This window comes from Bos mutus, chromosome X (genome assembly GCF_027580195.1).
Source record: "Bos mutus isolate GX-2022 chromosome X, NWIPB_WYAK_1.1, whole genome shotgun sequence".
Classification (NCBI taxonomy): domain Eukaryota; kingdom Metazoa; phylum Chordata; class Mammalia; order Artiodactyla; family Bovidae; genus Bos; species Bos mutus.
The window spans coordinates 125,703,651-125,720,252 of NC_091646.1; the positions used below are offsets into that span (position 1 = coordinate 125,703,651).

At 38.3% G+C, this 16,602-nt stretch overlaps 1 protein-coding gene across 2 annotated transcripts; it reads left to right on the forward strand.

The window, feature by feature from the left end:
* Positions 1 to 3,122: 3,122 nt before the first annotated feature.
* Positions 3,123 to 15,633, forward strand: LOC138986371 (ATP-dependent RNA helicase DDX3X-like). Of its 2 annotated transcripts, none has more exons than XM_070365854.1 (17): positions 3,123 to 3,313; positions 5,427 to 5,487; positions 7,032 to 7,079; positions 7,586 to 7,715; positions 8,356 to 8,514; positions 8,589 to 8,688; positions 9,095 to 9,230; positions 10,208 to 10,293; positions 10,527 to 10,625; positions 10,710 to 10,870; positions 11,258 to 11,402; positions 11,503 to 11,647; positions 11,876 to 12,057; positions 12,162 to 12,279; positions 12,445 to 12,598; positions 12,892 to 13,028; positions 13,240 to 15,633. In XM_070365854.1, exons 1-17 carry the CDS (start codon positions 3,269 to 3,271, stop codon positions 13,317 to 13,319), a joined length of 1,986 nt encoding a protein of 661 aa, XP_070221955.1. In that variant the 5' UTR covers positions 3,123 to 3,268; the 3' UTR covers positions 13,320 to 15,633. The 2 variants fall into 2 exon arrangements, with proteins under 2 accessions (XP_070221955.1, XP_070221956.1); XM_070365855.1 differs by having other exon boundaries at positions 12,892 to 13,025.
* The last annotated feature ends 969 nt before the right edge of the window (positions 15,634 to 16,602 follow it).

Below are 16,602 nucleotides of genomic sequence, written 5' to 3' on the forward strand. Positions count from 1 at the left end.
GACTGATCTCCTTTAGAATGGACTGGTTGGATCTCCTTGCAGTCCAAGAATACACAGAAGAACTGTACAAAAAAGATCTTCACGATCCAGATAATCACAATGGTGTGATCACTCACCTAGAGGCAATCATCCTGGAATGTGAAGTCATGTGGGCATTAACAAGCATCACTACGAACAAAGCTAGTGGAGGTAATGGAATTCCAGTTGAGCTATTTCAAATCCTGAAAGATGACTCTGAACGTGCTGCACTCGATATGCCAGCACATTTGTAAAACTCAGCAGTGGCCACAGGACTGGAAAAGGTCAGTTTTCATTCCAGTCCCAAAGAAAGTCAATGCCAAAGAATGCTCAAACTACTGCACTATTGCAGTCATCTCAGGCTAGTAAAGTTATGTGTAAATTTCTCCAAGCCAGGTTCCTACTCAAGGAATATGCATATCAATATCTTTGTGTTCTGCAAAATTGGGTTCTCATCCAGGTGAAAAATGATGACTTCAGGCTGAGCAGAAGATTCCTGGAGCACCACTCTGTCACCTCAGCCTCACCACCAGACAGCCAATCAGAAGAAAGTCATGCATCCTACCTACTTCATATCAAATTTTGCCTTCCTTTTCTGCACCTGGTGAACACCATCTTGTTTGGCTTCCTTGTTGGTCCCTGTCCATTTGGTTTGTGACAGGATCCAACAGTTTCAGGGCAAAGTGCTTATTATAGGTTTCAGGTTTCAGATTTGCTGTTTTCAGACACAGAGTAACTTAACTAATGTCAGGTAGAGGGAGATTTCTGTTCAATTAGCCAGGACTATGCCTACACCCAAGAGGAAGAGAACTCTGTCCCAGTTCCCAAGAAGTGTCTTGAGTATGAAGTCCTTCAGGGTTTAGCTGTCAGGGGATACACACTGAAACTGCCCACCCTGGCCGGGCACCATTGAATCCATTTGCATGAGTTACTTTAAAATAGGAGGTCCTTGTAAGGACCATGGAACTAATAAGCCACCACCAAGTGGAAGAATTCAGGAAAGGTCAAAAGGAGATGCCATGTGTCCTACCACCTCCCAGAATCCTCCTCACTAGACTCCATCTTGATGGGTGATGCACATACCAGTAGGAAGGACCCGGAGTCTCAGTGATTGGCCAGAGAAAACCCAGAAACTAACCCCATCACCATAAAACCCAAGATTGTATGCCACTCATTAGAGCAGTTCTCCTGGATTCCCTTACCTTGCTAAGTCATTACTGGGGTGCCTCTTATCACTAAAGCATGTTGCCTTGTCAAGACATGTGTCTCCTCAGACAACTCATAATGCAGTGTGTTACACAAGAACCCAGGCTTGAGTCCTGAAAGGGATCCCCCTTCTTGCAACAGTCACAAAACACTTGCTATAAAGAAGGCTGATTTAGCTTATACCTACAAATTGATAAAGCGATAAAGCAAATTGTTTCAACAACCTTGAATATTTCCATTTTGAAACAGAAAATCCAAAAAAGTGTTTTGTGTGGCAAATATTTTGTCTACCTAGTTTTTTGAACACTACCAGTAGGAGACCCCACCCCAGTGTTCTTGCCTGAAGAAACCCAGGGACGGTGGAGCCTGGTGGGCTGCTGTCTCTGGGGTCGCACAGAGTTGGACACGACTGCAGCGACTTAGCAGCAGCAGCAGCAGTAGGAGACCTACCAAATGTTTAACTTTTTGTCACAGAGGAATGGAAAATTGTTTTTAGGAAGGAGGTGAAAGGTATCCTGAACTCATTCAACATGTTTTCTTCCATGTAAAGGCCCTGCTGCTGCTGCTGCTGCTAAGTCACTTCAGTTGTGTCCAACTCTGTGCGACCCCAGAGACGGCAGTCCATCAGGCTTCCCTGTCCCTGGGATTCTCCAGGCAAGAACACTGGAGTGGGTTGGCATTTCCTTCTCCAATGCATGAAAGTGAAAAGTGAAAGTGAAGTCTCTCAGTCGTGTCTGACTCTTAGCAACCCCATGGACTGCAGCCCACCAGGCTCCTCCGTCCATGGGCTTTTCCAGGCAAGAGTACTGGAGTGGGGTGCCATTGCCTTCTCTGGTAAAGGCCCTATAGCGCTGCAACTTCTAGGGAACTGGAAGAGGGCTATGGCAGGACCTCATTTCTTTACATTTCACCCCCATCACAGAAGCCTGAGGTGACAGCAAGCCTAGATACAACCACTTATCTGTTCAGCAGGCTGGTTTCGTGCCGCAAACAGACCTAAGTCTGCTGCCTCTCAACAGTATAGATATCAACCCCCCAGGGCCCTGTGGTTTTGGAGTAGTGCATTACTAGTTGCAACCAGACCTAGATCCAGTGAAACCTAGACCAGTAAAATAAAATACTTAGAATCTGCGCGGTGAGGCAGGTGCTAAACCAGCATCCCGAAAAGGTGCGTTATCAACAGGTCATTCAACGTATAATTGTTCAATTGTTACGTCACTGCGTGACGCGTTAACATTAGAAACTTGAAGGGTACAGTCGTTGCCAGTAAACTGGACGGGTGGCCAAGCCCCCGCAGCCTGGCAGAGCCTAGACGCCAACACGTGCTGCGGCCTCCCTGTCCGTTTTCCTCCTCTCCCCACCCCCGCTTTCCCCCAGTATCTATCAACCCTCCTTTGAGGCCATCTGCCCACCTCCTATTTTTTTCGCCTATTCATTATCGTTGACCAGTGTACGAAATGACCAACACGCTGGACACCTGCGGTCAAGTGTTCCTCAACGTTTTTGGATTCAGGGCTTTTTGATAGTTTCGACATTGTGAAGCTTCCTAAAGGTGGGCGAGGGTATTTGAAACAGAGACATTTTACAGAAATTCAGATTCGTGGAACTAAAAGAGAAGGGCATCGCAGAACTTTAGAAGGAGTTGCGAAACTACGAGGGCGGGGAGGGGATAAGGAGGATTGCGGCGTACAGGTGTTACGTTTAAATACACCCCCAAGTAGTTTAAACAGGTAGACTGCTAGTTCCGCAAAATTCCAACATCCCGGGGCGGGGCGGGGTGGGGGCGGGGGGAGAGGAGTTCTCGCGAGTTTTGAGACCGTGTGATGGACGGGATTGGCTAAAAGGTCCCGCGAGATTATGACTTAGCTAACGTGATTTGGCCAGAAGTAACGGTAGATTTAAAGGAAGTGGGACAGGGGTTGGGGTCATTCAAGAGAGTTTGTTTCCGGTAGACCAACCTGTGAGCCGGTTCCCGCGGGAGTCGTTTCAAATATTGATACGCTAGACAAGCCGTTTGAGACAGAGTTCGCGCCTTTCTTCAGGCATGAGTCATGAGGCGGTGAAAAACGTGCAGGAGGTGGATCAGCAGGTGAGTCAAGATGTTCCTATCTCGCCTTTCTCCGTGGGCATTTTTCTCAGGATTAATTTGACTTGTGGAGCAGTGTTGAATTGCCACCTTCCTCTTCCTTTTGCTGGTTCCTTTATCTGGCTATGGTTGGACAGTGAACAAAAGAGGGGAAAGACCGACTTCAGGCATTCGTGGGGGGCGGGGAGGCGCGATGGAGAAAGAAACTAGTTGGTAGCGTTCTGACTTCGTTTACCTACTGTGTCATGACCACTCACAATGGCGGATTTTGTGTTTGCGCGATCTCGGAGCGGCGTGTTTGTGCTAGTACCGACTGATTAGTGATGACTGGAGGTACGCGGTATTGGCCCACTTTTTTTCTGTTGAGATTCTTGGCTTTGGCTGTACGGCACTGATTTTAGGCACAGAGGTGTCGTTGGTACACAGGCGTACGGAACTAAGTGGGAAGGGGGTTGGGCACTGGGCCTTATTCCGGAGCAATGGCGGCGGCCTTTGTATAACCGTTGCACTGCTTTTCAGCGCTGCGCTCCTCTCACTAAACCCCTACGCTTGCATGGTGTGTGCTTGTGGGACCCTGGGGGACGATTTTATTTTTCGAAAATAAAACGGCAGGTTTGTTCTTATTTCCTTCCCGGATTTCTTTCCGCTGTACTTTTGACTGAATACCTCAGGTGATGAGGTCCTGTTTCCGGAATGGAAAGCTTTGAGACGCGGAAGACCCGGAAGGGGAATAGGGAGAAGGGGAAGAGCAAACGGTCGCCGCTTGCTTACGTACACTAGTGGAATCGGGAAGCTGGTGGGAAGTTAGAGATTTTTGGTATTTCATTTACTTAAAAAGTTACTGAATGGCCGCTAACGAGAGGGTGTTAACTTTTGAGTCGTCGTACTGTGTCGAACGTGTCCTAAGGTTAAGCGTTTGTCTTTGAGTTTCATCTGAGAGAAAATAACTAGAAAAGAGGAGATTAGCAGGAAAACTACATGTTATGTTTTCCTGTTCCTAACGTGGAAAACATTCAAAATGTCAGTCAAGAAGTGTTGTCAGTCTGTTGCTCTCCTTGGAGATTGTTCGGAATTCGGAAGAGAATACGGTATCGAAGAAGAATGATTTTACAGACTTGTTTTGCATTTCTGAGAAATCTTATTTCATCTTCGCTTTGTTGCCTTCAGAAAAACTCCAGGGTTTTTAACTCTTAAGTGTGCAGTTTATCTGAACTTTTGTTTTGCACGTTTAGTGATGGATGGTGCTGGGAGGGAGTGGGGGCAGGAGGAGAAGGGGACTACAGAGGATGAGATGGCTGGATGGCATCACCGACTCGATGGACGTGAGTTTCAGTGAACTCCGGGAGATGGTGATGAACAGGGAGGACTGGCGTGCTGCGATTTATGGGGTCGCAAAGTGTCGGACACGACTGAGCGACTGAACTGAACTGAATGAAGGTGAAATTAAAGGTGCCTGTCTTGTATAAACTTTTAATGTCATTTGGCCAGTCTCTTTGCATTTACCATAAAATGGCAGGTAATAAATACTGCCTTCACAGTATGGTAAACATTAAATGATAACAATAATAAATGTCACATTGCACACCAAGTGATGGGTGGTGCTGCTGCTACTTATGAATTTATTTGAATTAAAAAGTTGCACACTGCTGCAATATAAAGTTTAAAACATTAAGTTGCTGTTGCTGCTTACAAATTTCTTGAATTGAAAACTTATACACCATACGCCAATATACATTTTTCTTTAGTTGTTTTTAAGTTATATAGTATTTAGTGAATAAAGAAATTAAGGAATCTTCAGCTTGCCCAGAAAACAAATGACTTTGAGACTAACTTTTGGTGACTGAGGAGATTTTACTATGTGGAATTGCTTGGGGGAAAACTTGTTTTGGATGAATGTATTTGAACTGTCTGTACTTGCGTACTTCTTGGCATGCAACTCCTACTTTTTGCCTTTGCCATAATTTGTAGACTTATACAGGGTGTTAAAAATAAAGAGCTTATAATGATAGTGTGTATGACTGGAATTTAGGACTTCTAATTTGTCTTTTATAATGCTGTCTGTGTTTGATTTTTCCTTTTTTCAGCATGTGAACTATTAATATCTCTGTTCTCCTAGTTGGCTGATCTAAACCTGAACTCTGATAATAATCAGAGTGGAGGAGGAAGTACAGCTAGCAGTAAGTAAAATTTTTGTTTATTTAGAATATTAATATCTCATTATACTTACTAATTTTAAATTCAAAAACCATTCTGTGACTATATAAATTTATAAAGTAATTTGGTGTGTTTGGATAATAAAAGACTAGTTGGTTCTTTTCAAGTGTGAACTCTTAATCATTCCAAAGAAAGTTAATATTCACACTTTTAGAAAACCTCTTAATACTCAGAATGAATCCTTGTCAGACATGGAGGTGAGGATATGTTGATCTTCTTTTTAATTGACCTGAACTTGAACTGTTAAACCTAATAATGGGAACCTGTGCAATTGTGTGTTGTGGCTGTTGCTCATTTCCCATGAAGAAATTGAGCCTTTCTGAGGGAACCTGGCTTTACTGATTGTTACGCAGTAATTTGGAGAAGGCAATGGCAACCAACTCCAATACTCTGGCCTGGAAAACCCCGTGAACAGAGGAGCCTGGTAGGCTGCAGTCCATGGGGTCCCGAAGAGTCGGACATGACTGAGTGACTTCATTTTCACTTTTCACTTTCATGCCTTGGGGAAGGAAATGGCAACCCACTCCAGTGCTCTTGCCTGGAGAATCCCAGAGACAGCAGAGCCTGCTGGTCTGCCATCTATGGGATCGGGTCACACAGAGTCGGACATGACTGAAGGGACTTAGCAGCAGCAGGTGGTAATTAGAACTTTAAATATTAACCATGTTATTAATGAAATATTAACCATGTTATTAAAAGTTATTTGAAAAGTTAAATCTTGGGAAAAGAGTAGGGTTTCTACTATGTTTTTATTTGCTACTTGTTAAGTTAGTGTCACTGTTAAGCAGATAGGGACAGGAAGTTTGTGACAGCATGTCTCAGCTTGTACCTTAATTTCCAAGAGAGCAGTTGGTGAACTCTGAAAAGCCTCTTCAAGTCTGGTTAATTTATACATTGTTTGTCACTATATGAATTTTTAAAAGATTTAATTCTATCACCAGTTTTAAAGTACTTAATCTCAATTAAAATTAGAGATTTAGTTTTAATTTGGGTTTCCTATCAGTTTCTCCTTAAAATCATCTTTCCTTTCCAGTTCTCATTGTTTAAATTGTTTAATGTTTGTTTTGCCAAAACAGAAACAGCTGAGTTGAAATTGGTTAACAGACTTAGGGCATATATACCATCTTTCCTAGTAGCGTGTTCTATTGTGTATAGTAATGGTTATATTTGTTAAATTTTACATTTCATGTGACAATTTTTTGAAAGACCAGTGTCTTTGAAAATAATTATATACTGGTAGCTGTTGAAATATGTTTAGTTTTAGAAGGTTTTTCCTTAATTAAATTCAAAGAATAGCTGTTATAAAAGTGTTTTCTAGGATGAGTTGTTTTTTGTTTGATTTGGCATGCCACAAGGCATGTGAGATCTTGGTTTCCTGACCAGGAAGCTAACCTATGTACGATCTACAGTGGGAACTCAGAATCTTACTTGATCAACAGGAAAATCCCTAGGACCAGCTATGTCTGGGAAATGTGATCAATTTTTAATTTTACATTTTTTCTTATAGAAGGGCGCTATATACCACCTCACTTAAGGAATAGGGAAGCATCTAAAGGTAAGTGGTTATTCAACTTTTTCTGCTTTGAAAATTAAAGCTGCAAGAATGAGGTCACTTTGGGAATGTGTACACATTTTTCTTCTTTGCTTTCTGTTTTCAAAAATTTCTAGTTCTTTAGAAACATTCATGTAATTTTATATCATGTGAATTTCTTATTCCTTTTAACCAGCTCTGAGCCCAAACTTTCACTGGCATATTTTCACAGGTATTATCTTCTCAGGGGTGGTATTCATTCAATGATTGTTGTTTTTCTGTGAGGGTTTTTTTTTTTTTTTTTTTTTTTGCTTATTGTAATTTTTTAATGGAAAAGAGGATTTAAGATAGGAAAATTCTGTTTGCTAGTGAAAACACTTCTCAATCTTCATTCTCTTTTCCAGTGTTTTGATAGTAATTTCAGTGCCCTTTGGTGTAAGTCACAAGATTGAGACAAAGGACAACTCTGTCTTTAAAAAGACAGGAAACTTGTAAAAGTCACCTTTTCTAACTCTTACCTTTTTTGGAAGGATTTTATGGTAAAGGCAGTTCAGGGTGGAGTTGTAGTAAAGAAAAGGATGCCTACAGCAGTTTTGGATCTCGAGATTCAAGAGGAAGACCCAGTTACTTCAGTGATCGAGGAAGTGGATCAAGGGGAAGGTAAATTATTGTCATCTTGTAAGTGTGTATAATATAGCATTTCAGGAATCAACTGTTAATTTGATGTGTCCTCATTGTACTTTCCATGACATTTAATTATGTTGTTTTTCATTAGCAGACTATTCTTCCATTATAGATTAGTAGGTTTCCCTCCCGTCTGTGCTTTGCCATGCTGCATATTGGGATCAAAAGCATGTCCCCTGCAGTGGAAACACAGAATCTTAATCTCTGAACCACTAGGGAGGTCACCCTATAGATTAGATTTTAAGCAAAATATTGGTTATTTGTTTTTAACTCTAAAAGGTCTTTATTGGTTTTAGTCTGTTTAACAGGAATTGAAAGTAGTAAGAGTATGCTGCTTGATATATATATATATATATCTCTCTCTCTCTCTCCAAATATTTCTTGACATTAATGTTATGCCTTTTTCAATTAAATATGTATAAATTACAGATAACCACAGCTAAATTGGAAGATCTTATTTTACAAATGAGTTACCTAATATTGAGTTACTAGCATCTTTGAAGGTTACTTGTGACCAGTAATTGAATTACTAATATACAGCTATGTTTTTGGAGAGGTGATAATATGATATGGGCTAAATGACATACTCTGTAATTTGTTTGCTTGTACTGTTTAGGTTTGATGATCGTGGGCGGAATGAGTGTGAAGGTTTTGGCAGTCGTGGTGACAGAACTGGCTTTGGCAGATTTGAGCGTAGTGGACACAGTCGTTGGTGTGACAAGTCAGATGATGATGACTGGTCAAAACCACTTCCACCAAGTGAACGCTTGGAGCAGTAAGTTTTTGATATTTATGTTGATAGGAAACTTGCCATCTAGCGTCGTACATATAACAATCATTTCATTTCAGGGAGCTCTTTTCTGGAGGAAACACTGGGATTAACTTTGAGAAATATGATGATATACCAGTAGAGGTAACCGGCAATAACTGTCCTCCGCACATTGAAAGTGTAAGTATTTCATTTGACTTTTTAACTGTTGTTTACAGTTACTGCTGAAAATTTCATTGGGTTATGAGAAAGGAGAGACTGAGACTCTCCTTTCTCTGGGTTATGAGAAAGGAGAGACTGGTGACTAATGTCACCATTTTGAGGAATCCTAAAATAGGAAACATGTCAAATATACAGAAAACCTCAGAGCTACTTTGTTGTAGATTAGACCTTCAGAAGTCTGTTTTCTTACAAATAACTGGATACTTTTACCTAAAATCCAAAGCAGCTGTACATTTAATCACCGACAGACATTTAACTAGTAATTTCCATTCTGTTAATATGAAACAAATTGCTGCAGAACATTAAGGCATTTCTGTCTAGTTAGTATATTTATTTGATTGATCTGGTTAAATTTTATTAACAGTTCAGCGATGTTGCAATGGGAGAAATTATTATGGGAAACATTGAGCTTACTCGTTACACACGTCCTACTCCAGTGCAAAAACATGCCATTCCCATTATTAAAGAAAAAAGGGACCTGATGGCCTGTGCCCAGACAGGTAAGTTCATTAATGAAGAATACCTGGACTAGCTTTGTAAAAACACTACATTATATAGAGAGGCCTGTGTCCTATATTTAACTTGATTTATAGTTAGGTAAATATTAGCTGGGCATATCTCTTATGTCTTTCAATCTTTTGGATAAAACTAGTGTTTTTATCAGGGCATCTTAGAGAAGGCTATAGCAATATTGTCAGCCAGTTGATATTGCTGACTTTCCACTGAGTACACAGCAGGGGAAAATTATGGAGTCGGTGAAGGGAAAGTTAGCAATATAATTGGGATAGGAAATGTATAGTCAGGGAAGAACCTGTGATCTTGAGAAAGGAAAAGGTGCCTCTCATCCTTAGTGTTTTATGAGTTTGGGACTGAGAGGTCTGTAGTACTGTTTTGTCCTGTATCAGAACTTGGCATAGGTAAAAGAGTGCAGATCTTAACTTTGGTTATGTAGTGAACTTTTTGTATGGGTATGTGTTTGTAAATATTTTAAATTTAAATCATTTGTCATTGTTTATACTTTTTTTTTAAGCAGTAGATCATTTCTTTTATATGTAACTGGCCTTTGGGACAAGACTAACACTTATTTTTTAAAATAATGCTTTCTTGCAGCAGTTAGTACCCATGGTTTTTATTTTGCAAAGTGAGAGAATGATCTACAACGTCCTTTGTTAGTAGGGTCTTCATCTTCAGAAAGTTTGTTGATATTCTGCTAATTACAGAATAACAAAAAATTTTGAAGTAGAAGTTGATGCCAATTTAAAAGGAAAAATAGTTGGTTCTTCTGTATATTATTGCAAAGAAGTATATGTTGATCTGTTAAAGTGGATCACAAATCATCCAGCATTCTTCACTTAGTTGTATAAATACATTTGTCACATAATTAGGCATTAAGTAAAAAAAAATCTTTCTCACTAAATGGGTATTTAGAATACTTTTTTTATTATTCAAACTTAATAAGCCATTATTTTTTTAACAGGGTCTGGGAAAACTGCAGCATTTCTTTTGCCCATCTTGAGTCAGATTTATACAGATGGTCCAGGCGAGGCTTTGAAAGCTGTGAAGGTAGGGATTCACTTATAAAACAAAAAGCTTTTGCTTAGAACAATTTTTGTAATCATCTGTTGAAACTTTTCTTTGAAATAAATACACTTTCTTTAGTCTGTTAACTCAATAAAAGTTCATTTTCAAATGTAGTTCCTAAATTACAGAGGGGATTTTGTTGTCACGAACTTTAGAAATGCATAGAAAAAGATTTGAATCTTTGAGCTTAATTATAAATTGTACTTAATTCTTAGGAAAGTGGAAGGTATGGACGCCGTAAACAGTATCCAATCTCCTTGGTTTTAGCCCCAACAAGAGAGTTGGCTGTACAGATCTATGAGGAAGCCAGGAAAGTAAGTATGCGACTTGCTGATAATTGACTTTTTAATAGATTCTAGTGTAATTTTTATGACCATCTAATAAATTATTGCTTGTAGTTTTCGTACCGGTCTCGAGTTCTTCCTTGTGTGGTATACGGTGGTGCTGATATTGGTCAACAAATTCGAGACTTAGAACGTGGATGTCACTTGTTGGTGGCCACTCCAGGACGCCTGGTGGATATGATGGAAAGGGGAAAGATTGGGTTAGATTTCTGCAAGTAAGTTGACTTTTATATAATTACTTAAATGAAAAGTGAAAGTGAAGTCGCTCAGTTGTGTCCGACTCCTAGCAACCCCATGGACTGCAGCCCACCAGGCCCCTCTGTCCATGGGATTTTCCAGGCAAGAGTACTGGAGTGGGGTGCCATTGCCTTCTCCACTTTATATATTAGTAGTCATCAATTTTGTAGTATTTTGTAAAGTATAGCTAATTTGCTTGGTTCATTGTAGCAAATAACAGCTAATTTGGCTATGTGATCTGTATGTGGTTTTACATAGTGAAATTTGAAACTCAAATATTATGATGAATATATTAGTGTAATTCAGTATAGAGACAACAATAATTAAGTTTCTCATCAAATTCTAAACTATCTTTTTAATAACAGATACTTGGTGTTGGATGAAGCTGATAGGATGCTGGATATGGGATTTGAACCTCAGATACGTCGTATAATTGAACAAGACACTATGCCACCAAAGGGTGTTCGCCATACCATGATGTTTAGTGCTACTTTTCCTAAGGAAATTCAGGTAGTTCCTTTTTTTGTTAAAAAAGAACATTTGTGTAGATGTTATTTTCAGTTAATGTTAGTTAAAATAGGAAAAAATTAGACTTTCTTCCCTCTTTCAGATGCTTGCTCGTGATTTCTTGGATGAATATATCTTTCTGGCCGTAGGTAGAGTTGGCTCTACCTCTGAGAACATCACACAAAAAGTAGTTTGGGTGGAAGAGGCAGACAAACGGTCATTTCTGCTTGATCTCTTAAATGCAACAGGTAAAATTTTGAGTAATTACATTGCTAGGAATAAAGAGACTATTAAAATACCTTTAGCCTGTACCCTGTGTTTACTCACCTTTCTGACCATGGAAGTAAACCTGCTTTTTCATTATTTCCATGTGCATTCTTTATGAGTGCAAAGAGAAGTAACTAATTAATATTTAGATCAAGCAATGATGCAAAGTTACTATTAGTAAAGAAAACCTTTTATCAATAATTTTTCAGGGACAGATTCACTGACTTTAGTTTTTGTGGAGACAAAAAAGGGGGCTGATTCTTTGGAGGATTTCTTATACCATGAAGGATATGCTTGTACAAGTATCCATGGAGACCGATCACAGAGAGATAGAGAGGAAGCACTTCATCAGTTCCGCTCAGGAAAAAGCCCAATTCTAGTGGCTACTGCTGTGCGTATATTTTCTGCTCTCTTTTTTTTTGTTTGTTTGTTTTTTTGTTTTTCAATTACCCATCTTTGAATACTGCCTTATTTTAACAAAAATTACTTTTTTAGGTGGCAGCAAGAGGACTAGACATTTCAAATGTGAAACATGTCATCAATTTTGATTTGCCAGGTGATATTGAGGAATATGTACATCGGATTGGCCGTACAGGACGTGTAGGAAACCTTGGTAAAGTGGTTGCTTGATGGTTTGACACAGAATTTTAAATCCTAGAACCTGTTTTCAAGGGAAAATTGACATAGGATGTCAGACAGTTTAATATTGCATATTGTTTATATTTTTGTTTTCTGATCAATGTTCTAGACCTCATTTACTTTTTTTGAATTCTTGTAGGTCTTGCCACCTCATTTTTCAATGAAAGAAATATAAATATCTCAAAAGATTTGTTGGATCTTCTTGTTGAAGCCAAACAAGAAGTGCCATCTTGGTTAGAAAACATGGCTTATGAACACCACTATAAGAGTAGCAATCGTGGCCGTTCTAGGAGGTATGGATTGTTTTAAACCTTTGTTGTTAATATCATTTGGGAAAGGAATTTTGTCCAGGGTTAACTAAAAACACTGCCATTACTACTGTACAAGTGACATTTTCAGAAAGGATAATGTGGAGTAAATGTTAATGTGAAAGGATGATGTAAGTAAATGTTAAAGGATAATGTGGAGGAAGAAGCCGCATGAAAATGAGTTGAAGTTGAGGATTGGGAAGTTTATGCATGGAAATTGTTGTTTTATTTAAATTATGTTCTTAAAAAACCATCATATCTTTTTCCTTGTAATATAGATTCAGTGGAGGCTTTGGTGCCCGTGATTATCGACAAAGTAGCAGTTCTGGCAGTTTCAGCTATAGTAGTGGTCGTGCAGGCAGCAGCCGCAGTGGTGGAGGTGGTCATGGCAGCAGCAGAGGATTTGGTGGAGGTAGTAGTAGAATTTTCCCCTTTTTATATTTTTGCAAGGGCTTCCTCCCTTTTTCAAAGCATAATTTGATAAATTTTATTTGTGAAGAACACAACCAAATAATGTTTCTTATTAGGCTTTTTTATTAGGCTTATATATATTTGGCTTTATACTAAAAAAAAAACAAAAAATATGGCTGACCTAATTTTTTTTTTTTTTTAACATTTCTTGATAGGTGGCTATGGAGGCTTCTACAGTAGTGAAGGATATGGCGGAAATTACAGCTCTCAGGGGGTTGACTGGTGGGGCAACTGAATCTGCTTTGCAGCCAAGTCACTTAAAAAAAAGCTACAATGGAAACCACATGTAACTTTGCCAGATTGTTTTGTGTATAAAGGAGATCTTGTAGTGCATTACCCATAGTGATTCTCCTGAAAATTCAAGGGAGCTTAAAGCCAAAAGAAAGAAAAAGAACAACCAATAATTCCATTGGTTTGAAAACTTAATTGCTGTAGTTTGGATGAACTCCCCTCTGCTTGTTTCCACCCCAAACTGCATTTATAATTTTGTGATTGAGGATCATTTGTTTGTTAATGTACTCTGACTTTATAGACAGATTATTTGATGTCCGTTGGCTCAGTAATGCTCAAGTTTTCAGCTGTGTTCATGGAATAAATTCACTAAATTTGGGCTAAGATCACACCTTGGCACACAGATGTGATACAACTTATTTAACAGGAATTGTTAATTTATAAGTATTACAAAGTAAGAAAACTTGAGCAGTAACTTGCATTGGACTTAATGTTTAGAGATTGGGGAGAAAAATACCTTACAGCAGAATTCCCTTCTGATGTGGCAAACTGTACTAATTTAACTTTGTACTTGCTCATTCTATCTGGATAGGTGTTTATAGTCTATAAATAAGCCATTCCGGTCATGATAAGATTACATGTATGAATACATCCATATATTTTCAAAGCACTCTTGAAGGTTAATGCAAGTAAATATAGCAGTTCCTCTTAATTCTAAGCTAGGCAAGTCTTGGGTATATGTTACTACGGGTAAAGTTTGAAAGTTCGATTTTTAAAAAGTGTTTAGTGGAAGTTTCATCTAATTAGATTTTTTTCGTGCCTGCCATAAGTAAAATTAAAACAGTAGAATGGCTGACCATGCCAGTGACCAGTCCTTTATGGATCTGCTTGGATTTTGGTCTTGAATGCATGCTAGTGTTAACGTTTTTTGGTCAAGAGGATATGAGCAGGAGGGATTATGCAGCAGGCTTTTATTTTATTGCAGATGTTCTTTACTCTCTTTACTCTGCACTGAAATGTTAAAATGGCTTACATTTGTGGACTTTGTTAATTGGAATAACAACAAACAGAAATCCTTGAGATTTCACGGGTTAGAAATAACGTACTAAGTTGCTCATGGTGATCTTTCTGTACAGTACAGTTATATTTTAGTTGCATAGGTTTCCATTGTACTTTACACTTTTCTGCTAAATTTCGCAGATGATTATGCACCAACTAAAGTTGTCTCCTCCACCTGGAATTGGTACTGATTCTCTGGTTGGAAAATGGTGATCTTCATAATCTTAACAATGGCATAAGAAGGCAAAAGTTTTTTACAAGTGCAATAATATATTTTCAGGTGTATTGTGCCTTGTTCTAAAACTATTAAGTGCACTTGACAGTATTGAGGTCATTTGTTACGGTGCTATTTCAATTAGGATAGGTTTAGACTCTTGAACATTTTGCTCATAAATTTTTTACAAAGTACTTATTTTATTGCACATTAAGAGAATTTTATATACATATATATGTATGTCTTGTGTGCATGTTCTTAAACTTCCAATCTTATTTTGTCTCTTGGAGATTGTTGAACACGTTTTTTTAGAACTAGATTCTAAAATTTTATTTGGGACCATAGGATGATAGTTGGGAAGAAAACTCTTTTGCACATGACAGATTTTAGATACTTCTTTGCTGCTAGTGCTTGTCTGTGTAGTATTTATTGAAACATTTTGACAAATATTTATTTTTGTAAGCCTTAAAGTTATTCTTTTAAAGTTTAAAGAAACTTGACCAAAAGACAGTACAAAAACACTGGCACTTGAATGTTGAATGTCATCATATGTTACATAATAAATTGCAGGTTAGTGTGAGCTTTAATGTTAAGTCTTACTACACTTTTAGTGAAACTAAGCAGACCCAGCATTGACAATGTAGGTAGCTTTAACTTTCTAAGAAAATGTAACACAAAATTCGCAACTTGAAACTAAAACATGCCAAGGTTTTGATATATTATCTTAAAACACTTAGGAAGTGTCCACATTTTCAGAAATTCTATAGAGTTCTATTTAGTTACATATGTTATTTATTTTTCAGTGTCTGGCCTATTTCTCAAACATGTGGTTATCTTTGTGTATTGCCAAAATCAGTGACTTACCTTTAAGTTTTGTCAGCCAGCAACATTTTCAGTGAATAAGAATGGATTTTAATTAGCCAAATATAGACATTGAATCTCGTCACTTTAAGTTTGGTAATTGCTTAATGTATCAGTTTTAGATTTCTAGCACTGCATGTGCTGTATTTATTCTGACTTTACTAAAATAAAGAGTTGAATACAATCTTTGCTGTCAGTTGTGGTTTAATGAGAGGTAGAAATGAATTTGTGCTCTCCCCATGAAGAGTTTGAAAGTGAGATTTCTTGGGTGTCTGCAGAACTAGTTTGTGAAAGACCTCTTTTAGTTTTAAGTATTTGAATAAATGACAGAGAAGGTCTAAGGTAGGTATATGGAGAAACAGAATTTTTATTTTAAATCACAGAAATCTAAATGACCTATATAGCATGTATTTGCTTTTATCTATTTAAGAATCAAGAATTGGAATAGGTATGGCACTGTAGCAGAAGTGCCCAGTTTCCAACTTGGTTCTTTCTGATGGCTGATAAATCAGTATTACCACTGTTAATCAGGAACTGATGCTGGCAGCTGCACCAAATAATGGATTTTTGTTAAAAGAACCAAATCAGTTTAACATGTTAACATTACAGTAGTTCTTTGACCATGGTTGTGGTTTTATTTTTAGAGTCAACTTCAGTGTCTTTGTGTCCCCTTATTAGAATTAACCTCCCATGTTTCCTAACTTATTTTACTGTAGACTGGCTTTCATCTGTAAATCAGTTTGTGTTCTTGTACAGCTTCTTGCAGTCAGCATTCTGTATGTGAGATAAAATATTGTCTATAGTTTCAATCTAACTGCCATGTTGAATTCTGTTGTATGCTGAACTTACCTGAGTTGTTTCCAGGTTGTGGTTATATTAAATTATTTATGACACCTATTAAAGAGAAGGAAGAAAATGACTTTATTCAAGAGGGTCTATATAGGGTCTTGCAGTATGGGAGAAAGACTAGATTCAGCTGCTCTGAATGCATCATGAGCAAATGGAAATTTACAGCCAAGGAGCAAGGTGGGAAGTGGGTGTGAGTGGTTAGAAAAATAGAGGAGAAAACCAAGGTGTGGGGGGTGTATTTTGCTTAACCAATATAACAAGTCTCTTTGCTGAAGGTAGATTTAGGGTAATAGGTAGCACCTGG

Coding starts and splice junctions, on each gene's coding strand:
- LOC138986371 (XM_070365854.1), top strand. CDS start 3,269: ATGAGTCATGAGGCGGTGAAAAACGTGCAGGAGGTGGATCAGCAG. Junction 3,314..5,426: donor TGCAGGAGGTGGATCAGCAG/GTGAGTCAAGAT, acceptor CTGTTCTCCTAG/TTGGCTGATCTAAACCTGAA. Junction 12,058..12,161: donor CAATTCTAGTGGCTACTGCT/GTGCGTATATTT, acceptor TTACTTTTTTAG/GTGGCAGCAAGAGGACTAGA.